This window comes from Elgaria multicarinata, chromosome 16 (genome assembly GCF_023053635.1).
Source record: "Elgaria multicarinata webbii isolate HBS135686 ecotype San Diego chromosome 16, rElgMul1.1.pri, whole genome shotgun sequence".
Classification (NCBI taxonomy): Eukaryota; Metazoa; Chordata; class Lepidosauria; order Squamata; family Anguidae; genus Elgaria; species Elgaria multicarinata.
In genome coordinates this window covers 8,564,477-8,589,500 of record NC_086186.1, presented here as the reverse complement: position 1 = coordinate 8,589,500, position 25,024 = coordinate 8,564,477, and the positions used below count along the sequence as shown (strand labels likewise).

Below are 25,024 nucleotides of genomic sequence, written 5' to 3'. Positions count from 1 at the left end.
TCCCATCTCTATAACATATGAGAATCTAACAAAGTTCTAAAAATTGGGTACACTTAGAAGCATGGCTAGCGTATACAGAATACCACATTATAAAATTCAATAAAAGCTTATTTTGTTAATTTTTATTAGTATTCAGTTAACATCCTCACCAAAAAATATGTCTTTTATGCTTTTGAATGTTGTGTTTATAAATACAGCTTTGTTTTCCAAATACAGAAATACAAAACATTAATTCAAGACATAAAATCACGAATTATCTCATCTATTATTACAGCAAGAAAAAAACTTGTTCTTCATTACAGTTAGCAAATAACAATTGTGTCACTTCTAAAACACCAGAACAACTCTTCTGATTTCAAATTAAAGTGTTTAAAGTTGGAAACTAAGTCATGTCATTTTATAATAGAGAATGAATTTATTGCTAATAGCAATTAAGCCAGTTTGCATGGCAAATTGTGAGCCATTTCCATTTTATATAAACAATCTCCAGTCGGCCTGATTGGAGGTTATGAACATGATGTGTGAACCTGGACTGATGAGTTGTTTAGGGGCTAAACAACCCAGTGGTTAACCAACAACAAACCATGGGTTAACCACTGAGTTATTTAGCCCCTAAACAGCCCAGTGGTCTGGGTTCACACATCATGCTCATAACCTCAGATCAAGGCAATTGGAGGTTGTTTCAGAAACGAAGCGGTGCATGTCCCCTCGAATCATGGGTCAAATAACCCACAATTTGCTGCTTTGATATGCAAACCGGGTTATTGACATTCACCACCAAGAAAATTGCATGGAGCAAAGTAGAGTAAAAGAATAAAGGTTTCTCAAAGATCTCATAGCAGAATTCTGAGGTTCAAGTACTTCCTTAGAGCTTCAGCTGTTGAACTCCTGCAGATGTGAGCTTCATTAAATCTCTTGTAATATGTAAGGTTAGTCATATAAGCCACTGCGCAAACACCCACATTCCATTTTGAAATTGAAGGGTACTTTAGGGACTTCCAAAAACATACTACAGTTTGTTTAATTTAATTAAACAGGTGAATAACTCTAGAACTTCTGAAGTTATATCTTGCCAACATTCAAGAATTTTTACTTTAGGAGTTAAGGAGCCATCATATCCAGCAGTATCCTTGTATTATTTCTAACAATCCTGCCACATCACACAACCTCCACTGCTCCCAATATAAGCCTTCCTGTACATTGAAATTGGCAGGGGCCTAGCTCTGGATGTCATCTTGGAGAGGAGCTGTTTGGTAGTGCTCAGGAGCTGGGCTTTCTCTTTCAGCTCCTATTTTGTGCAACTCTCCCCAATGAAGCCTGGCTATGTTTAATTCAGATCTTTTAGAAAACTGGTGAAGGGTGAAGGGCTTATTTGAGAGGACTTAAGTTGATTATTTGAAGACCAGTTTTACATAATGGGGCAGCAAGATAAGGGCACACACATATATTTTGAAGCTGTTAAGGCATTTGCTGAAAGAATATATTTTTAAATAGCTGTTCCTTCTAACAAAATTTTAGCTTGATTAACTTTTGTTTAACTCTTCAGGCCTGCAAAAGGCAGCTGTAATAAAGATTTGGTAATACTCTGGTTGATCAGTCAAAAGCTTTTTAGGCTGGCAGCATAGATGCCAACTTATGACAATACCAGTGGGTACTGCTGTGGTTGTACTCTGTGACTGGTACAGGTGTCTCAAATTATTAAGTAGGATTATGGTACAGGTGCCAGTATCAAAACTAGCCTTCTGCAAACTTACAAGTGGTTTGTTTAATGTCTAGGGCATAGGATATTTTCTTTGGAGATCTTTTCCAGCCAGTTCGTCTTATCATAAGACAGCAGAACACTTTAGTAGAGCATCTAGGGAATTTTGCTTGAACTTACAGGCTCAGTTAAAGACCATTGTATTAAAATATCTGAAAATATGAAATTACAAATTTGAACTCAAGTATCATCAAAGGCATTTATTTATATGTTTGATCAATAGTATATGCATATATTTTATGAAGTCATTGTGTTAAAATCTTTGCAACTGAATAGGCACAACAAACTGCGTTTGTCAGGTGGGAAAAATATTCCCAAATCAATTTCCTCTGGAAAACAGACTTGTCCATTGTTATATTTTGAGGTTAATAGATGAAATTCACATTGACAGTTGAAGACATGTACAGTTGTCTTGCCTGTGGCCATGATCTAATAATCATGGATAGGGTAACAAGTTGTCTAAAGATTCCATAATCACATTTTTTGGGGACACAGTTAATTTTGACTGCAAAAAGAAATGAGGTTGTACTAATAGGAGTGAATTATCTGTTAAATCCAGTACTTTTAACATATTAATAGATAGGGTGGTGAAACCAGATGGTCTCTAAATTTCAGGAAATGAAAAGGCTAATCAGGACACAATGGCATTTATAAATTGGAAGATTTGGGATGAATAAGATGTTCTTAGTGCCATGGTGGGTTTCCCCCCCATAATTTGTATCTAACTAGATATTGCTTAAGGCTTATCCAAATAGTCTTGCTCAGCCTTCCCCAACCTGGTGTGCTCCAGATGTTTTGGAAAGCAACCAGCAGCCATACTGGCTGGGAATTATGGGACTTGCACTCCATGTCTGGAGGGCACCAGCTTGTGGAACGCTGGTTTAATTGCATTCAGTATAATTTCTCATGGAAGATACCTGCATGTGACAACTGCGTACATTTTAAATAAAACCACCCTTTCTTCCTTGCCTTATTCCTGCAATTGAGGTTTATGGTTAGATATTCTTGTTCTCATTCTTGAAGTCCACATTTCGTCTGTATCTTCATAATGTTGCTTTCTCCACCTTCAGTTTCCTCTTCAAAGCAGAAATATTCTGATCTTTAGTTACTGTTACCATGTATGAAAGCAAAGAAAATTAGATAGCTAAAACCCTAAAAATGAAACTACCTCAGCTTGTTTGATGAGACTGCATCTTTTTGGAGTCAGGACTAAAGAGGGAAGTGTTGAGAGTTCATTTAATTATTTATTTATTATTTTATTTAAAACATTTATATCCCGACCTATATCGATAAGATCTCAGGGCAGCGTACAGATAAAAGCATGCAGTATAAAAACAGTAAATATACATAGCTAAAAACAAATTAAACCATAAACCAAGTTAAAACAATATATAATTTAAAAGCAGTAAAACTATTAATAATTATTTATTTATTATTTTATTTAAAACATTTATATCCCGCCCTATATTCATAAGATCTCAGGGCAGCGTACAGATAAAAGCATGCAGTATAAAAACAGTAAATATACACAGCTAAAAACAAATTAAACCATAAACCAAGTTAAAACAATATATAATTTAAAAGCAGTAAAACTATTAAAACAGTTAAAATAATGTGCCTAGTGAATTCAACCATTAAAAGCTTTGTTAAAAAGCCATGTTTTCAGAGGCAAAACATTTAATGATATTGTGGGTAAGACTGACCAAAAGGTGGGTGAAAGAAACCAAAAACTTTACACACAATAGAGTTTAGTGACTGGGGAAATGTGTTCAAGTTATTATGAAGTGGTTGAATCATATTGTTGGACGTGTACTTGAAGAAAATTGTCTAGCCCTGTTTCTTAAGATTTTACTTCAATTTTACCACATCCGCTTCTCAGTGTACTTCTGTTATTGACCTATATCATACTTTTTGTAACAAGAAAACACCACCCCACACACATACTTTTCTATTGTGTTCAGTAAACAGAATAGAAATAATTCAGTTGTTTATTTATACTCTGTTTACGGAACACAATGAAAAATGAAATAATCTGAAGAAAGATGGATCTAGGGAAAACTTGTTTTATAAAGCTAACTTTTATAGGATAGCATGGCTTCAGTTGTGCAAGTGCTTTCACAAAAGTGTCTCAAAATTTAGGAAGAGCTTAAGGTTTGTGAGGATAGTTCATAGGGGGAATATTGAAATTCAGTTTTCAAAGTGGTTTTTACTTGCTTTTGGTATAATACCTCTGATGTAAATAGAGAAGTAACAACATTGTTAATTGCCAGTGTTAATGTACTCTCTGTGACTTTGTGGGGAAACATATTAGCTTGTTTTAAAAACTCTTATATATCATCTGATTGAGATTTTTTTTAAGTTCCACTTGTTAGTGAGAGTCTTAAAACATTTCACAGCCTGTGAGTGATAGCAGTGCAAATGGCAATTCATACATTCTGTTCTTTTTGGATTAGTAGTTGCTTGACATTATTGTATATGGTCCCCATAATACTGATGCATAAAGAGAGTTCACCTTACAGTCTAATAAATGGTCTAAACTATGTGATTAATTTCAGTCTCTATCAAACAGGATTTTAGAATCTTTGGAGCTTTAAAATACCTTGTATAGAATTTTAAGTGTGATTTGTTAAAACCTTGAGGAAAATATTTAATTTTTTCACGTTCAGATTATAAATAAGCCTCACCTCAGCTTTCCTTATGTGAATTAAATTCTGTTATCTTAAAGAATAGTATTCTTTCCTTCTTGACTATATTATTTTTCTGCATTTTTGATTTGGGTTTTATAATACTGCATTTTTCATATTGCTTCCAGCTCTTTTAATTCACAGTTCTTGTATAATTGTTTTTCTTGATATTCTCTTTCCCACATGTTTTGGAAAATAAGCCCCCGACTGTGACTTGACCTTGAGAGTCTGCTGTAAATAAATACTGTTCACAAAAGCTTTTGGCAATATTATCCTTGACTGTCACTTCCCTCTCATGTCTTTGCAAAAGCTTCAGCAATTTCCCAGTTATTCATTAAATACTGGCAATATAGTTTTAATTTCTCTTTTACTTTTATTTTATAATTCGAAATATGTACATTACCTCTCAAAATTATGTTAAATGTTTTGTCATGGTTGCAGTTGGGCATTTACTAAATCACTATTGTTTTGCTGGTGTCTCTTTCTTAAACCCGGTCTAATTTAATAAGAGCTTTTAATGGCTTTAGGATTAATTTATATTGGAAGATAGGATGTAACATCTTTGGAATTTGACCAAGTGTCAGACTGGAGCTAATGGCCTCGGGTCCTTTTTACACTAAAGATGCTTTGGCATGCTGACTTAGGACCATCTCTTGGCACATCCATATTGGTGTATGCGTTTCTCTAACTACACAATTTTATTAGAGCTCTCTCTGGCATTTGACTAGCTTTGAATGAGGTTAACTTGATGTTGGCATCAGTATAAAATCATGGTGGTTTGTTGATGCATCTTGGTGCATAGCGGCCTAGTCATTACTGATGTTATCTTGTCTGACACTTAAAAATTGTATATTAAAATGCTTAGGTAGGCAGTTAGAACTTGCACGCTTGATACAGATATAGCATAGAAGTAGTAACAGAATTGCAATAGCAATTGTAAGAGCAGGGCAGATTGCCTTTTAGATGCTGATAATTTCAACGGACTATCGCTGGCTTTTCCTTTGTGCAAAGGCAGGGAACCATTAAGATGGTCCATCCTCAGAAGCTGATGGATCCAATTGTTTTCCAGTCAGTTCTGGTGGATTTTCCAGCTGACAAGACTTGTGCTGCTATTGAATACAGACATGGCCAAGGTAGTTGATATGGTGGCTCTTGAGTATCCTCTCTCGCTTGGCAGAATCCACATGACCCCATGGTATTCTCCAGAGCTTAGAGCAATGAAGCAAGCTGGGAGACTACTAGAACACAAGCGGAAAAAGAATAATGATGAATGCAATCGAACACTAGTACATGATCAACATCGAGCATACTTAGTGGCAGTGAAGGTAGCAAAGAAGCGCTACTTCACTGCCTCCATTGCATCCTCCCTATGCTGACAGGTGGAGCTTTTCCAGGTAGTTTGGGGTCTGTTACACACTTGCCCAAAGGAGGCTGTTGAATGCTTGGCAGCTGGCTGTGATCTATTTGCTCTGCATTTTGAGGATAAAATCACTTGCATCTGTTGAGACCTTCACTGTTTTAGTAGATAGACCCCATGAGGTGTCCCCAGGCGCAATCTGGTTCAGGATTATTGGATGAATTTTAGATAGTATAGCTCAATGAAATAGACAAGATACTTGGGTGGATACGTTCAGCCACTTCCATGTTGGATCCTTACTCTTCATGAGTCGTTGAGACTTCTTTTTGTGGTGGGAAGTGACGTTGTTGTTGTTGTCGTCATCATCATCATCGATTGTTTAGATTTGTTTTGGTAATTCAGCAAATGTCATCCCGTTTCTCTTCATATTTAGAATGGCAGCTACCTTGTACAGTTTACCAACAGTGCTGGCAACCTGTAAAAACATACACACACATCAAATGGATTTTTCTTAAGTATGAATCCCTCCATTTTCCAGACAGACTGTATGGAAATCTTGTTCTAGAGCAATGGTTGAAAGTAAAAAATAAATGAGTAACAATTGTTAAAATCTTGTAAGTAATTTTATTTCTTTTCTTTTTTTTTTACACTTAAGTTGAAGCAAAGGACTTCCTTGGCAGGTTGATTGTAGCAATTATACTATCATCTGAGCTATAGAATATTCAGTTGTATATTCTTGCTTTAGTCCTGATTTCTCTCATGTTGACTAATCACAAATATAAGAGTTTGTACTAAAATTTGATATATTGCTGCTTAAACAAAACATGTATACTTTGCTTATACACATTTAATTTAGGGTAATTAATTAATTAATTAATTAATTTGGGTAGCTTTCAGACTGATGTGTGTGAACTCCTCTTTCCTGGAATGAAATGTTGATTAAGGAGTTTCAATTTTAGTATTGCAGTATGTCATGTTGTTACTTGCTGGCGGAGTAAAAAAAATTGTCAAGTGAAAAAAACAGTTGAGATTTAACTTGTGTGTGTATTATTGGAGAGGCCAGAAATAGAGGTCAAGCTGTAGGCTTATAATCTCCTGAATAAACTACATTTTTTCCAGGTTCCCTTTTGAAATAAAGAACCTAAGCAAGGTATACAGTAAGCATGTACTTGTGAAGGATAGGGGTGCAAGTCTGTACCTTTAACCTGCTGTTGCTATGAGGGCGGAAGATCTGCCCCTAGGAAGGATCTATGGTCTATTGTTCAAACTGGCTGTGCCAGGCTTTTGTGGCTGCCAGCCAAGGTCATTCTTGTCCCGAGTGAGTCCAGCTCCCACTGGCACCTGGAGATTATCAGGGTGTTCGACACACTAAACAGGATTCCGCTGTGGGAAAAAGAGGTGGCTTGGCCCCTATGGGAGGAGAGTGGGCTATAGCCTGGGAAGGGCACGGGTTGGTTTATTCAGGTCATGGGACCAGGGGTCCCAAAAATAGATAAGCTTTATGATGAAGCTCTGCCGTCTTCCTTGGTGGTGCGTGCGTGTGTGCGTATGACAAGTGGGAAGATCAGGTCCATGGCAACTATGCTAGTTGCCCTGAGTTAGAAAGGTTTCTTATGTTTTAATGTGTGTGGGTATTCTGGAGAAGGCCAGCCGGATGTTGCCTGGGTGTAGGGTCTTATGAATGCTTCTTGGGGTAATGGCTAAGTATTAGAGCTTTTCCTCACCTTCTCTCCTCACTCCTTTCGTCCACATCCCCCTCCCCCTCCCCCTCCCCCTCCCCCTCTCCTTATCCTTTCCTTTCTTATTCTTTTAAGGGGCTGTTTTACTACCAAGGCCTTACGTTTTAGTAATTGCAATAAAGTTGCTTTGGTCCCTAAATGTGTGTCTGTGGTTTATTTCCGTGAACATCTGGCTCGTCCCGGTTGTGGGACAGGGAGGTGGGTAACTTGGGAGTTCAGGACCTTTGGTCCAGGAACCTACCCTGCAGGGTTGTCAAGTGGACTTCCTTTACAGTACTCACGCCAACTGATTGCAAATCCTCTCTTGGCTTTATTTAGTAATGAGAATGGGTGAAATAATTAAAAGAGCAGTGACTTATTTTAGGGAATGGGGCTCATGTTGTCACATTATGTCTAATGATACATGATAGTAGCATAGAATAGAACTGAAGCAGAAGAGAAATGTTCAGTGAAATCCTATAGATGCCCTCCGTGCAATCCTATACATTAAGTTCAGTGGGAGTTATACCCAGTTAAGTGTGTATAGGATTGCAGTCTTAATTTCTGTATCTCAATATTGCGTAACCTGGTGCCATTTTAAAAACATACTGTAGTTCACACTTTTTTTTTCAGGCAAGCAAGTCTAGGAAACTTTAAATTATGAGCTTCTGGTTGTGGTACATAATTCCATCAAATATTGTTTGATATTGTATTACCATAGATACACGGGTTGGATTCATATATTGACATACTTAGAATAGACCCATTGAAATCAATGAGACTTTTAGTTATGGCTATCATCCATTTGTTTCCATTGATCTGCTCTAAATCTGGATCCTGTTGTGCCCTGTGACAATAACTAAATATACAAGAAATGGTGCCAGCACAATATTCGGAGTCCAGAAAATGTGTTGGCAATGCTAGATGTAGATATTATATCACTGTAAAGTTAACTTGAGATGTGTAGGTGTCTGTGTTCATCATAGAACTTATAAATAACATGTTCTTTAGCTACAGGTTCATCGTTCGTATTGGAGTTTGGATTAACTATTTCAGCATATGTGGCAGAAACAACATGCTGAATATAACTGAGCAAATAATAGGGCCCACTTGTGCTATAAGTTGCCAATAACGGTGGATAAGAAATTTCTTTTCTCCACCACCCTTTTGTCAGCTGAATAGTGTTCAGCTGAGATGTTACAGAAATTTTGTAGGCTGTTGGGACCTAAAGAAGAGCCACTGGATTGAGAAACATCAAAAGCTCATTGGCACAGAAGTGGTCCCTGTTCCTCTAGGGTCAGTCTTGGGGTCCTGAAAATGCCTGGCCTCAGGCACACATTGCCTATATATCTCCAGGGTGCACCAAATCACAAACAGGCAGCAATGATGGGTCACAGCCATAACACGTTATGTTGAACATCATTAATAAGTCCTCCAATTGCCCAGTGCCATACGTGACCAATTCTGATTTTTTTTTAAAAAAAAAAAGTGGCGAGAAACTCTTTTACTTTGCAAGTGACATCTAGGTACATTACACAGGGCGTCATGTAGCAGAGAGAGCCTCTAAGACCATTCCAAACAAAGAATGTATTCCTAAGTAAGCATGGGTTAAACAATCCTGTTTCCAGCTCGCTTGCCACTTCCGCTTTGCATCTGTTTTTCTAAATAACTGTTAGTCGTGACATCTGAACCTGACATTCTGGATTGATGAAGGTTGTGTGTTTGTGTTAAAATAGAGTATCCTGAACAGGAGTGCCCCATGTTGCTGCGTTGTTTTATTGCAGTCCCCCTTGTACATACTAACGGCAATCACAAGTCTCTAAGTGCCAGTCCTTATGTAACAAAAATGCATTATTCAAGAACAAGAGGGGCATATCAGCAAGTTCAGGGGAACCGTCCCAGGAAAAAAAAAATGGGGAGGTGGAAAAAACAGCCCAATGAGTTCTGAGTGTGTATATTCGGAAAGCAATTGTCTTGGAAGATAGTTATGATAAATTCAGAGAGCAGTGCTTTTGGTGTGCTGTCATTATAAGAAGTGGCTAGTGTATTGCTATTTCCCTATTAACGTCACATATTGGTTACTGTTAGAGTAGATCACTCCTATAGAGTGTGTTCCTTTACTTCATTTAAAACATTCTTAGTTGCTGTTTAGCCAAGGCTCCCAAAGAAGTTTACAAAGTGAAACAAATGAAATAAATGGAATAAATATCCTGCTGATATACTCATGAATACAAAAGTTGAATCCTCTGGCCACACAGCTTAGTAGGTCCAGGTTTTATCACTAACATGTGTACTAGTTGGAAGGCAAATTGTTTACTAGAGAATCATTTTTAAAGAAATTAACTAAGAAAATGGCCCAGCTTCTAGCAAATGCTGTCAGGCATTAGACATGAAGGTGAGTGTAATTGCAAAATTATACTGCCTCCTGATGTTTGAGTCTGACTCGTAACCAAATGGGAATAAAAATTGCACATGTGACAAGAAATCCCCCCTCCCTCTTTCAGATATTTATCAATGAACATGACTAGCAATTGGTGCATCGCCCAATGATGACGCTTAACTCTCATGTGGATTGTAATTTGTATATCTGTATCAGCTACCTTGATATCACTTGAGGTTTAAGCACTTATAAAGTAATATTATATGTGATATATTAGATTTTTAAAAAACATTTCTTGGAAGACATAGGATTTTGAGCCTGTAAATTCCCCTTGCATAAGGGGATGATGCCATTAAAAAAAATCTATTTGTTGCTGTCTCCATCTGCTTGCAGGGAACAACTGCACCCAACCGTCTTGGATGATATAGAAGAACTCCATGAAACAGAATAAGCAAGTAAGATATCTCCCCCCCTAACGTAGAGGCAATGGAACCAGAAGATGTAGCATGGCATCTAAGCAGACTTCCGTGGGGGAAAAGAATGGAAAGTCTTGTTTAAGATTAGATGCTGTGATGTACTTTAAAATACATATTTTGCTAGTGCTGTCCAGGAAGAGGCTGCTCAGGATTCAACTAAAATCAAAAGCTAGAATAAAAAACACATAACCATGAAACTAATTTTGTAAAAAGACAAAATGAAAGCAAACCTTGACACATAGCAAACTGCTTTTCAAATGAGGGAGTTTCAAAAGCAGTTTAATAATAATATATTTCTGATGGTATATATAGGGTCAGCTTTTCAAAGAAAGTAAAAAAAAAGTTCCAATGGGCTAGTTAAAGCCCTTTGCATGAACTTTGGATCCTAGCCAAAATAAAATCTTTGTTTCATGCTTTCACTTTAGATCTAGCAAAACCCCTAATTCTACTGTGAAATACTTTAGATAATCATGCTGGCTGTCCAGAAAACACCAGTGTGGTGTGTTAAATTTCATCCCACGAAACAGTTGTGCCGTTTATGAGATCTCTTACTTTTTTTTTCCTTAGTAAGGATTTATGGGTATATAAAGTAAAAGCTAAATTTGTTGATTTTCTTTAGCTTTCATTAAGGTAGATGTTAAAATGTCAGGTAAGCTTAAGGACTTTTGTGCTAGGGCTCAGTGTGCTTTTAATTCTGCAGTTTTAGGAATTGACAAAAGGCCACTTAAATAATTTTACTCGGTTTTAAGTTGATTATCATATCTTTATTCTTTAGCCTACAAAAAAGTATTGCTATCTTCACCATGGAAGGAAATGCTTCTATACTGTAAGCTGCAAGGTAATAACATTATGATATAATGCAGCCTTGCCCAAACTGATGTCCTCCAGATGATTTTGCCTTCAGCTTCCGTTAGCCCCAGCCAGCATGGCCAGAGATCAGGAATGCTGGGAGTTGTTGTCAAAATTTCTGGAGGGTACAAGGTTGGAGGAGGCTGCTGTAGATTCTAGAGTAAATATGACACTAACCGTGAGCCCAGTTTGTATGTAATGATAAGCTGAAATTCTTAAGAATTTTGATACTTTTGATAATGCTAGCCTTCCAGGAAACCCTGTCAATGTGTTACGTTAAATTTCATTCTTTAGAATTATGGCTTATGTGAATTGTAACAGCAGGTATTTAGTGAAAAAAGTGTTCTCTTTACTTACTGTAATAATCTGATTTATTTACACAAACCTTGAGGAGGGAGAGAGCAGGAGGCTTGAGTTTACTGCAGCATTTAGGCTGGCAGCAGGATAGGAAATATTAGGAAACCTGTTAGGAGCATTTTCGTTAGCCTTTATTTTATTGAAAATATGTATAGGCTGTCTTTAAGGACAAAATCCCTTTCAAGAACCCTTAAATAATACAATCCCAATGGAATAATAAAATAGCAAAAATTAATAAAACAAATGAATACCAGCAATAACAAAACTTCCAGCACTGACAGTATTAAAATCCAGTACACAACTGTTGCTCAAAATCAACAACAACCCAATTAAATGCAACCAAGAAAAGGCAGTACAAAGGAAACAGATGGGTCTTTAGAGTTTCCTAAAATCCTGTAATGATGGGGCCTGACAGACCCAGATGGCAACCCATTCCAGAGGCATGGGGTATTGCTTTATGGCTGCACCTTAATACTTTCAATCTTGTTCAGCCACCGAATGCTGCTAGTTGGGCAGAGAATTGGAGATGTGATTTGGGCCAGCTGTATCTGATTGGACAGCAACAGGTTTTTGTTTCTGCATCATAGCTTTTGAGTTTACTTGCTATAATGCAGCCTTTCCCAAAGTGGCACCTTCTATGTTATGGATTGCAAACCCCACCGTTCCCGACAGCTGGCCATGCTGGCTGGGTCTGATGAGATTAAATATAACGGCAAAATTATATTGTATAAGACCAGTACATGGGCAGACACCCCTCTTTTCCTTGAGTACTCTGCATTTGCCACAGGACTCAGTGAAGTGAGGGGGCTGATGGCAACCACAAGTAATCGGTTTTGCTAGCCAAAACTTTTGCACTGCTGCCTATTAGGCAATCCCTGCTGGACCAGCCCAAAGAGTGTTCATCTATCCTTTCATCCTGTTTCTCATAGTGGCCAGCCATATGCTTCTGGAAAGTTCTTAAACAGGCCATGAAGGCAGCAGTGCCCTCCCAGGGATTGGTATTCTTGAGCCAGCTGCTTCAGAACCTAGAGACTCATTTTAGCTATTGTAGCAAATAACTGTTGATAGAAATGAATAAAAAGCAAACACTGCCATCTTCTACTTATTTGGATGAAGCTGCCTATGTGATGTGCTACAGAGACCTGGCTGGATAATGGAAGGGATGGGTTGTGCCCAATTGGGGCCCTTGTACAAGAAGACCCTATGTTTCGAAGATGATGGAAGATGATCTACAGGGATTTAGTTTCCAGAAGGGTAGCCATGGCTATTGCAACAAAAGCAACAGCCTCGTTTCACATTAAAGAGTAACAAATTAATTGTGGCATAAGCTTTCATGGACAGTGCCAATTTTGACTGGTATTTTTTTGATCTTTGTCTAGGTATCTAGTAGTCATGTTTTGAACTGGAATGTATGTATCTAGTGCTTGCATATAAGGAAGGACTGGGAACTGTTGTTAGTGTGATATCCAACCTGCTGCCTGTAGCCTGGCTGAGCTTGTGGATGTGGTTTTGCTCTGTCATGTTTTACATCTTCTGTCATCTAACTGTTGTGCTTCAGATATATTTAAAGAAATTGTGATTGAGAGTTTGTTTTTAGCGGCATTGACAATTTTCTCTACACATTCCCCTTTTTGCTTGTTTTGTTGCTAATTTTACATCTGGGTTTTATTATGCACTGGACTGTTCACTCTCTTCTTCTGCCATCCCTCTTCCTGGACCCCAGTCTCAAGCACACTGAACATTAGAGCAGCTGAGATGGATAGTGTCTATAGCCAAGCATTCTGTTCATGCAGTGGCAGCTAGATGCCTATGGAAAGCCCGCAAGTAGGACCTGAGCACAGTGACATCCTTGTGCTCAGGTTTTATATATATCTATTATGCCCCTTTTTGCAGCAGCAGCCTCTGCTGGATCACAAGATTCCTTTCCCTACTGGTGCCTGGATATTGCACAGGCCCCAGGCTGTAGCAGGCTCTTCTCTGAGAGCAGTTGTGACTAGTTGCAAGCAGGGTCAGTGACTGTTGGAAAGTCATCTAGCCTGCCTCATTTCAGTTTCAGGAGCTCAGGTGCCTGCTTTGGAGAGGAATTCTTGTATTTATAGTGCTTGATGGAAAATATACGATTTACCACTAATATTTCCATCCAAAGGAATCCAATCTGTGGTTTGTTTCCCCCCCCTTTAGTGCTTCAATTCTAAGAATTTGGGGGCTGAGGCTTACTTTTTGTTATGCTGCTTTATACACCTAGTCAAACCAGCACACCATGTATGCTGATGGCTCTGTTAACTGTATTTGCTCTTGACTGTTATAAGCAAAGGCATGGAGCTATAGGTTCTCTGAGCTGCAGAGGAATCTTAAGCCCTGCCTCTCCTCCCATTATCTCCCCTCCATCCTTTGACAGGGGCAAGGAAGTGGAAGGATCTTCCTCTCAGATACCTGACATACAGCTTTGGCTGCATGCCAGGCCCTATGAGTGCTGGGGACTGTTTTTTACCATTGGAAGAAAACAGCAGAACAGGCTCAGAAATGGGTTGGGAGAAATGAGCTACTTTCAGAGTTGGGGAAAATATATATTTTCTGAGCGTGACTGAAGTGAGGTGCCTGGAGTAAAGTTAGGCCTGAACTGGTCTTTGGATCCTTGGTCTAAACAGGTAGCTAATTGGTGCCATGGGAAAATCTAATTGTGAATTCTATAATCTATTTCAGGCTAAATTAAATTATTCTCTCACTGGAGAATATTTAGATCACGAGTTTTGAAATAACACCTTGAAGGTACAGGTCTGTTGCGTGGTGAAGAAGTTTTTTTTTTTTTACTGTAAACAGGTGGGTTATAATAATAAAGAAAACAATAGGTTTGTATAAGTTGCTTAGGAATTCTGTAATTAGAGAAATGTATTGTGGAAAAGAATTGTAAATCAGAGACTGCGTAGGCCTCATTGAAGGAAATGCTTAAAATTGTCGTAAACATTAAGAGCAGTAGTTGCTAACCCACAGTCTTGCATTACAGATGGAGGTAGGCAATTGGCATTGAAACTCCCAAAATAGAAATGAGTAGTTCAGAATGATTTTATTCATACTCACTTGCATTGCTGTTGTGTTGATCATAAATGTAAATAACAGTTTTGGGGAAAATATTCCCTAAGAACTTTATGTTCATAAGATGTCCATCTTGGAAACATTTTACTCTTTTTGTATCTCTTCTAATTTGAATTCATATTGCTTAAGCAATTCTAATTTGTACTGAAGTTTCTGAACTTCATAGACACTGCCTTATACTGTATCAGACTAGCAATTCATCAGGACCAGCATTGTCAACACTGGCTGGCAGCGGCTCTCCAGGTTTCCAAGCAGGATGCCTTCCTAGCCCTACCTGGAGATGTAGGGATCGAACCTGGGATCTTCTGCATGCAAAGCAGATGCTTTACAACTGAGCTACAGTCCCTCCCTCATGAATGACTAATGCAGAGTCCCAGTGAAACATTCATACTCCATTTGTGGCTGTTATTAAATAAATGCATTCTAATTGCTGTAGGAATCCTCCCTCCTGTTTTATACACAAGTAACGTGTAACAGGTAAAAATCGGGATCATTTATATGTACCAATTGTGGCATATTTGTAGGCTTATTTATCTTGTTTTAACTTGTAGGCTTATTTAACTTTTGTGAACTGCCCAGGGAGCTTCGGCTATTGGGCGGTATAAAAATGCAATGAATGAATGAATGAATAAATAAATAATTAAATAAATATGTGCTTGTATAGTCACACAAGTCTATAAAATGTGGGTGCCATAAAAAGCAGCACCTAAAGCCATGCGGAATGCCGACATCTCCCTTTCCCATACCATGCTTCCAATTTTCTGGACTTGAGCATTCATTCCATTGCATGAAGGCTGTACAAGGAAGCCATCAGACAGAAACCACTTTTGACTGTTAGACGCATAGACAATAGCCTGTTTATGTCATCATAGAGGTGGAAACGTGACATGTTGCCCTTTGAGGTACCTGTGATCTACAGGAGCGTCAACCAACAGCTGTGCATCCCTGACAGGGCTCAACCCAACTCCTACTTTAAGTGTCCTCATCTTGGTGGCTCAGATTTTGCAAGCTACCTATTTTAGTGTTTTCACTATTATATCTATATGTGTTATCATAATAATGCAAATCCTTATAGAAAGTCTATATTTAGATTTTACTAGACCCTCAATATTTTTGTGAGTCGTTTTATTCTTTGGATGTGCCGGGCAAGCAAAGCTCTTTTTGTTTTGTGTTTGTTGCATTTATCTCTGCCCTTGTTTGAGAAAGAAAAGAATCAGATATGCCAAGAGATTACTTATTTCTTTGTCAGTGCCAGCCACCACACTTCTTCAGCTCCTGGATCAATACAATAAAATTACTACATCACTGTCAGCTGCAAAATGTGGCAAAGTTGTAGAGGTTCTCAGCTCTGGAAAGTGTGTTGGGGAATCACACCCTTGTATTGTTCAGTTAATTTGCAATTGCAGTGTGGGGTTCTAGGAATTTTGTAACTTATGACATGGATTTCATTATGATAAAGTCTGAGTAGGCGGTGTATTAAGGATTGTAAAATCCAGTCATCCTTAGTATCACATTTCTGTCTCTGATTCTTCATTTGTCTTACTGCTTTTTAGGCCAATCTTATGTGAGTTTAGCATGGATGTTCTGTACTTTTTCTAGGGTACTAACTCAAGAGGCAGCTAGACAACTAGGCAAATTTAGACAACTAGGCAAATTTAGAGAGAAAATAAAGGTAATTGTTAACAGTTTATTGCTAAAATTAGTATCCTTGGTAGAGGATTGGAAGTAAAGCAGTTTAACAATAATTTTTACAAAGGTGTTAGGTGTGGATTTAGGAAACACCTGTCTCCATAACTTTTGTTCCAGGTAAATTGGTGGAAAGTTTTATCAAAGCTGGGATAATAAATTTGTAGAACAACAAAACTATAAAGGAAAAATCAGTGCAGCTTTTGCAATTTTTTTTTTTTTACATTTCAAACTCTCACAAGGTTTCAGTATATAGATAAGGGTGCTTGGTAGACATTATCCACTAAGACTTCCAAAAAAACTTGTGACAAACGGTAGGAATTAATGGAAAAGCAAGATGTATTAGGATTTATATTGGGGATGGGATGGCTTAACATGCATGTATGATTTAGAGCTGGGCTGGATGATGAGGTAGCCACATTTGCAGATGTTGCTAAATTGTTCAGAAAGTGAAATCGCAAGAAGAGCCCAGTCTAATTTTGATGACTAATAAACCAGTCTGGAAACCTCCAAAAAGGAGGTCTCCATACTGGTCAATTAGTCATCAAAATGGCAAATGAGAGTAATGTTAAATAAACATAAAGTGAACTGCATGGGGATATAATATCCTAACTTCACATATATTATACTGATGGTATATAAACTGAGTATGATTATTCAGGAAATAGATCCCACTTTTGCTGGAAATGGCAACCCGGCATGCTGTGGCAGCAATGAAGGCAGTGTTGGGGATGGACTGAAAATAAAAAGCAAGCACCATGTTTTAAATACTATTTACCGTTACGTTTGCCCATCTCGGAGAGGGTATTGCACAGCTGGAAAAGGTGAAGAAATTGGCATCTGAAATGACCTAGAGGTTGAAGCACCTTTCTTCTAAGAAAAAGCTAAAGCCATTTGGTCTCCATGGTTTAGTGGCAAAAAAGATGAGCAGACCCTCCCAGCAGGTAAAGTTCATAAAATGGAGAGAATAGATAAAGTTTTATTCCACCTTTGGTGTCATCCAATGAAATAGGTTTGGCAAGTAGTTCAGGGAAGAGAAGAGTACTATAGTACACAATGCATTATTAATGTTAGTTAATATTTGTTTAAGGCATAATTAAAGCTTGGAAGTAACTGTTATCTTGTGGGATGGCCACCAAATGTCTTTAAAAAGCATTAGATGACAAATCTAATTTGATAGACAAATAGGTCTATCAAAGCTGTTAGCTATGATAGCTAAACGAAGCCTTCATTTTCTGATGCAAGCAATGCATCTGAGTACCAGATGCTAGAGAGAAAGAGTGGCTGGCCATCACCTTTGAGCCCTACCAGTGGGTTTGCCAAAGGCATGTGCCTGTGCACTGTTGGAAAGAAGATGCTTGGTTAGCTAGACCATGGTCTTAACCCAATATTCTTGGTCACAATTGGTGTGGTTAAAAAAAAAGTTTAATCTAAATTTGTATAAATTTGATTACTGGGTTAATATTATGTGAGTTGGACTACAATTCTGTGTCTTTGTACACACCATTTTAGTTCAGAAACACTGTTGTCCTATGTTGCTGAAGTATAATGTTTGGGGGGAAATGTAATAGTTACCGAAAAAGAGCAGCATTTGGGTATAAAACAATGTATCTGTGGGCAGTGCTGTCGTCTTATACAATCTTTATTATGCTAGCTTTTTGTGTTCTGTTTTCAGGAGGGCAGAAGAAGCAGGCACACATAATATATCTCATAGGAAAAATAAGCTGAAAACTGTTTCAATACCATAAGCTTCGTCCCAATCCCTTACTAAAGTCTCTCAAGGAAATATAATAGCTATTAGATAAGAGGATCACATGATTTCTGAAAAAGCGGATAAAAAAGAGGAAGCAAAGATCCAATTGTAACAAGCTTACTGGTTAGCTGTAACTGACTATCCAGTCTAGAACTGGATATTTTTAATAATTTGTTCATAAATGATCTGCAGATGAGGGAAGACTAAAGTGGCAAAGCTTGCAAATGACTGAAAATTATTTACGATTGGAAAACTCTAGAAAAGGACTGCATGGTATTTTCAGTCCTGAGGTTGATGCAGGGTTGGGGCTGCATGTGTGCAGGATCTATATGAGGATCCCTGGTAGGAGGGAGAGGAGAGTACAGGTGGTGGAGGATTCAGCAGCAGGGGCAGGGAACCCTTGGGGGTGCGGCTTGTGTAACCCCACCACTAAGCTATGGCCATTCCTCATCTGGTAGATGGGATATTAACATAAGGAAATATACACTGGGGGATAAAGTAACCCTAACAAAAGATAGAGAGAGAGGTGTCTTAACTTGATTGTAAGTAGTCAGGAGAAAGAACTTGGTGGTAGAAATATTGTTAATGTTAGGAATAATTTGGGAAATCATGAAGCCTTTATGAAGCTGGTATGTCCATATTTACAAAGTCCTGTGTGGTTCTGATTCTACCATGTCAACATGGGTATTAAACTAATAAATAAAAGTTCAACTAAATAACATACCATATTGCAAAATACCATTTTTTAAAAGAAAAGGACCAGAGAAAACATGAGACGTTCACAAAACTGCGAATGTCTAGGCAAAGATGATTGACTCATTCATTCTCTCTGCAAAGCAAGAGCTTAGAAGCACCCACTGAAACATTAGGCAGTAGACAAATGAAGTACTTTGTCATACAACATATAATTGAGATATGAAATAATTGCTATAGGCTGTTGTGAAAGCCACTAGCATAAATGGTTTTAAGAACGATCTAATAAATAAATGCAAGGAAGAAGAGGAGGACCAGGGGGTGGAAATTCTATTAAACCTGATTGCCAGAATCCCAGCCTTGTTAAGAGATGGTTTATTGCTTGATTACCAAATGCTCAGGACTAACTAGGTGGGAGTCTTCACTGGGATGTATTTCTGATCACTTTGTACGATAGAAAGGTGGGATGGATGGCAGCAGCGGGATGCGTACCCATGCCCTAGCATGATTTCATGTTCCTGAGTTCTTTTCAATCTTTGCATTTTATTATATAACCTGTGCTCGCTTGCTTTCTACTGTTAGGTATGGAAGAACGAACAGGTGCTGTATCTTGGGGAACAAGTGGTCAATCAAGTCCTTCATATGAACCTGCAAGGGTAAGAATATAATTTGACTATAGTTTATTAAAGGCAATTATATGAATAACGAGCAAAATATTTTTGAGCATTTGTTGTGATAAGTGGTTGGTAATTTTTAGGTCACACTTGGAGGCCAATTTGACTAGTGGGCGGAGAGCAGGTCAGCAGAGGTGGAGCCAAGGGGAGGGGTGCGGCAAGAGTCAGAACAGACTTTGAGTCCCCAACAGCCACCAACTCATGAGACATAAAAGGAAAGCTGAGAAACATGATGTCATGTTTCCTAGAATGCTCTTACTTTCAGTGGGAGGCAATGACGAAGCTTTCTAAGTAATCCACAAAGCTTTTATTAAGCAATAAACATCTCTTCTACCTGAATAGAGTCTAGCCTCTTGGAAACGTCCCCCTGGGCAAAACTATGCAAACTAAGCAAGACAAGAAGAATAAGAAGCTGCTTCTCATATGCCAGTATCTTCAGAGAGCCTGGTGCAGTGCCAGGTTCTGGCATAATCTCTCGGACCTTCTCATGCCTTCTTTTCATGCCGGGCGTTTCAGCTTCCGGTGGAACCTAGCATCAGCTAGGTTGTCAGGACGCTCACCCCCGGAAGAAAGGTCACTTCCCACTGAGTGTGTAGGATTTGGCCTTGAGGAGATAAGCTCTGGAGAGGGCTGACTTCCAACTGGGGAATCGCCCTTGAGAGCTTCCTCCCTCACTGGTACAAGCTGGTTTGTGTCTGGCGCTGCGTCTTCTAGTTCTGAATCTGATTCTGGTTGATTACCTGAAACATCTTCTCCCAAAACAGGGGCAGTAGGGTTAGACATGACACATGAATATGCAAGGGTGGGGTGGGGTGACGAAATCACACAGACACAAAAAAGCACTCCTATGGACCCACAGTGTCCTGTTCTAGCAACAACTCTCATTCCACAGAGAATAAAGTGAGTTTTAGATCTTAAGCGCACAGTGGGGAGTGGAGGGGAGAGAAGTCACACAGCTACACAAGATCATGATACTGCCGCTGCTAATGATGATGTCCTCTGATAATATCCTCAGCCGCACAGCCAGGGCCGGTCCAAGGCCATGATGCACCCTGGGACTAGCCATCTGTCGTGACTCCTACTCGGTCCCGAATACTGAAATCATACACAATATTTATTTGCACACGCATATACATAGGGTAACCATATGAAAAGGAGGACAGGGCTCCTGTATCTTTAACAGTTGCATAGAAAAGGGAATTTCTGCAGGTGTCGTTTGTATATATGAAGAACCTGGTGAAATTCCCTCTTCACCACAACAGTTAAAGCTGCAGGAGCTATACTAGAGTGGCCAGATACAAAAGAGGGCAGGGCACCTGCAGCTTTAACTGTTGTGATGAAGAGGAAATTTCATCAGGTTCTCCATATATTCAAATGACACCTGCTGAAATTCCCTTTTCAGTATAACTGTTAAAGATGCAGGAGCCCTGTCCTCCTTTTCATATGGTCACCCTAATATACATATGTACAATAATGAAAAATGTTCTTTTCATTACATATTTTAGTGGAAAGCATCTTCCATGCTTTCCTGGTAGCAAAAGACTAGCATCTCTTTCACGGTAGAGAACTCAACACAAGCCTTCTGGTTTTTCAGCATAAAGCACACAGACACAGAAAAAAATAAATCAACTTCATAGCAGCACATTCTCAGAATAACGAAAACCCACCCTTTTGCATGTTGTAACAACAACAATAATAGTAATCCACACAAACACACGCCTTTGGAGCCACATTTTTTGTCTAGGAGCAACACAAATTGTACAAGCACATTAATTTTCTGCCAAGTCAGAGGAAAATGCATCATGCCAGGAAAACCAGAGAGTGAGAAATGTTGAATTGTGAAGAAAGCAGTGCACATAAGTTTTTGCCAAGCCTGAGAGAAAGTTCTTTAAAAAAAAAAAAGTGTCTACTTGTGGGAGACATATGTTTTGGGTTTATTTGTTTTTAAAAATTCATTATTTTGGACACATACATATCCTTTAAAAATAAATAAAGAACATTTGGCTAACCACATAAAAAACGGGTTAGAAACAATTACCCCATGAGTTGCCAGCATGCCTGGATTGTCCTGCTGGGGCCAAAGTAAAATTTTACTTCAAGTGTAAATGTGTGCAGCCTGCTTTGGACGGGGACTGTGGCACTGCTGGAGGGGGGATTTAATTCTCCCTGGTTTTTCAAGCAGGCCTTTGGAGAATAATCCAGCCCTCCATCTATGTTAATGTTTTATAATTTTGTTGTGTATTTTTTAATTGTTTATGGTTTTGTTTCCCTCCCCCCCCCAATGTATATTTTAAACTTTGTAAGGCTGCCTTGAGGCCCAGCATTGGGCAAAAGGTGGGATATAAATATAATAATAATAATAATAATAATAATAATAATAATAATAATAATAATAATAATAATAATTTGTGCCAAGCTTCCATTCCACCTCCATAGGGGGGGCATGAAAGAAAGAAAAAAATATTTCATTTTCCAGTGAAGGCTTTGAAGATTTTATAAAATGAAAATCAATGGGTGGGATGGGAGCGGAATTTCAGAACAAAGAGGTGGGGAAGGTTTAACCCCCCTAGTTCCTGGAACTCCTGAATTGGGAACATGCATGGTTACACTGGAGTAAATACATTTGTCCCTTACCTACTCCTGTTTAAGTGTGTGTAGCCCCAATTTGGATTGGGACCATGGTGATCTGGGAGGAGGGCTGATACCTTCTGCCCCTTCCCCATTTTTGTGCTGAAATTGCATGCGCACACACACACATACGTGGTTTGTAAAAGAAAGAAGCCTCCCGTGAAAGCTCTTTCTTTCTTCAGCCCCACATGGAGGGATTTCTGGATGAAAATAGGGGGAAAGAGAGAAGGGATGACACCCCCCTCTGATCACCATGACCCCAACCCGATTCAGACCCCACAGAAACGTTAACAAAACTACTCCACTGCCTGATCCAGCTGAGTTGCTTCTCTCATTAAAGCCCTGCAGGAATTGCTCCTTCTCTTAGTCATGTTTGTTTGCTTTTTGTTCATTTGTTTTTTTAAGAACACTGATCCAGCTCGCTCTGTCTAATAAGAAAGGGGTGAGGACAACAAGGAAGTGCGCTTGAGCAATTCTGTATGTGCCTCTGCTCGTCGTTAAAACAACAACACACAGACAGTATTTGCCGGGGAAACATTCTGAGCATGTGCAAATCTTTAGTGGGTCTCTTTACGGCAGATGTTGTACTCTCCTGCTTCAGCGCAGGAATCTGTCCGAGGGCAGTGGTCTGTGGGAGAACAGAGTGTCCCTTAACTTGTTGCACAGCCACCAAAGCACACAGCTGAAAGGAGGGGAGCTCACAACCCCTTGTTTCTAGAACTTTCTGGAGGATGCCAACAGTTCATAGAATCAAAGAATAGTAGTGTTGGAAGGGGCCTATAAGGCCATCGAGTCCATCCCCATGCTCCGTGCAGGAATCCACCTTAAAGCATACCTGACAGATGGTTGTCCAGCTGCCTCTTGAATGCCTTTAGTGTGCCAATATTTAGTTATAGTTCCGTGTTTCCACTTTCATATACCACAACAACAACAACAACAACAACAACAACAACAACAACAATAATAATAATAATAATAAATGGGAATACAGAAAAACGAAGAACAGTTAGGGTAAGCAACCTCGTTTTGTTAAACATAAAAATTAAAAACCAAACTTATTTTTTAAGTGAAGTGCAACATTTATTTAAACGAAAACTTTGTACAGAAAATGTTTTAATTATTCACTAACTATTCTAAATATTTCCTCACTTACAGGAAAATGGCAGTCTCCTTGGAAAAAGCTCAGATCTCTCAACAGCTCTGGAAAAGCTGAAACATGAGGAGGTAGGATTTGCTTCGTCTGTGTGATTATCTGATTGCGTTTTTTTTTTTTTACTGAAATGTCAGACACGAGACACATAGAGGCCACAAATAAATCAGTCATTCTCAAAGTGGGAGGGAGGGTGGCTCAAAGGGGGTAGGGCAGAAAGAAGGAGAATCCTGCAGCAGACAGCCATACAGACCCTTTCCCCCTATTTATGAAATTCCTTAGCAGCCGCCTACACTGCTCTGCTAACCCTAGAAGTTGCAGAGGAGAGTCAGGGAGCACGTTGGAGATTCTGGCAGACCAACTCTTTCCCTTCCTTCCTTCCTTCCTTCCTTCCTTTTTATCCTGTTGGTCTTAGGAAGAACTCTCACGTGTCCTAGTTGTCATCTTCTCCCTGTGCCAGGGCGGCAGTAGACCAATCCACAGATGCGTAACAGTAGTGGATTGCATACATATTTTATTTATTTCATTTCATTTCTATACCACCCAATAGCCAAAGTTCTGGCAGGTATGGGTAAAGACCAACATAAGTCTTACTTAGAGTTGTTGTTGTTTATTCGTTCAGTCGCTTCTGACTCTTCGATATAAGTTGATTTTTTCCAGTCTGATGGCCATTCTTGTGTTTTCCAAATTTGCTGGCATATGGCATGCATCACCTTGACAGCATCATCTTGCAATATTTTAAACAGTTCAGCTGGGATACTGTCGTCTCCTGCTGCCTTGTTATTAGCAATGCTTCTTAAGGCCCATTCAACCTCACTCTTCAGGATGTCTGGCTCTAACTCACTGACCACACCGTCTGACCTATCCCCAATATTATTATCCTTCCTATACAGATCTTCCATATATTCTTGCCACCTTTTCTTGATCTCTTCTGTTTCTGTTAGGTTCTTGCCATCTTTGTTTTTGATCATACCCATTTTTGCCTGGAATTTACCTCCGATGTTTCTAATTTTCTGGAAGAGGTCTCTTGTCCTTCCTATTCTGTTGTCTTCTTCCACTTCTGTATATTGCTTGTTTAAAAATAATTCCTTATCTCTTCCGGCTAACCTCTGGAATTTTGCATTTAATTGGGCATATCTCCCCCTATCACTGTTGCCTTTTGCTTTCCTTCTTTCTTGGGCTACTTCCAGTGTCTCAGCAGACAGCCATCTTGCCTTCTCGGTTTTCTTTTTCTTTGGGACGTTTTTTGTTGCCACCTCTTGGACAATGTTGCGAACTTCTGTCCATAGTTCTTCCGGGACCCTATCTACTAAATCTAGTCCCTTAGAGTTAGAGCCATTGAAATAAATGAGACTTAAATTAGTCACTGCTAACATAAGTTCCATTCATTTCAATGAGTCCAAATAGGACTTACATTGAATGTTACCCTATGTGTGCAGGGTTCTATACAGTCACTTTAAGGGCAGATGGTTTAGAAGAGGTGGGTGGGCTTGGAAAGGATAGTATAAATTTAGGGGAGGGGCTGTAGCATAGTGGTAAAATGTCCAATTAAATGGATAAGGCAGCTAGTGACCAGGAAATACCTTGCAGAGAGCCCCTGCCAGTCAGAGTAAACAGTTGTGAGCTAGGTGAACATAGGAAGAGCTGTGCTGAATCAGACCCAAGGCCTATCTAGTCCACTCTTTTGTTTTTTTTCTGTCCAGAATCTCCCACCATTCAGCTTCATTGGATGATTCTGAATTCTAATATTATGAAAAAATTGGGGGG

The 25,024-nt window shown here is 39.0% G+C and overlaps 1 protein-coding gene across 4 annotated transcripts in view; it reads left to right on the top strand.

The window, feature by feature from the left end:
* The window catches only part of TCF12 (transcription factor 12), a 126,399-nt gene that overhangs the window by 11,262 nt on the left and 90,113 nt on the right, over positions 1-25,024 (top strand). For all 4 annotated transcript variants that reach the window (XM_063142831.1, XM_063142830.1, XM_063142829.1 and 1 more), the window contains exons 4-5: positions 19,388-19,461; positions 23,263-23,331. In XM_063142831.1, the coding sequence (XP_062998901.1) occupies positions 19,388-19,461; positions 23,263-23,331 (143 nt within the window). The remainder of the gene's footprint in view (positions 1-19,387; positions 19,462-23,262; positions 23,332-25,024) is intronic.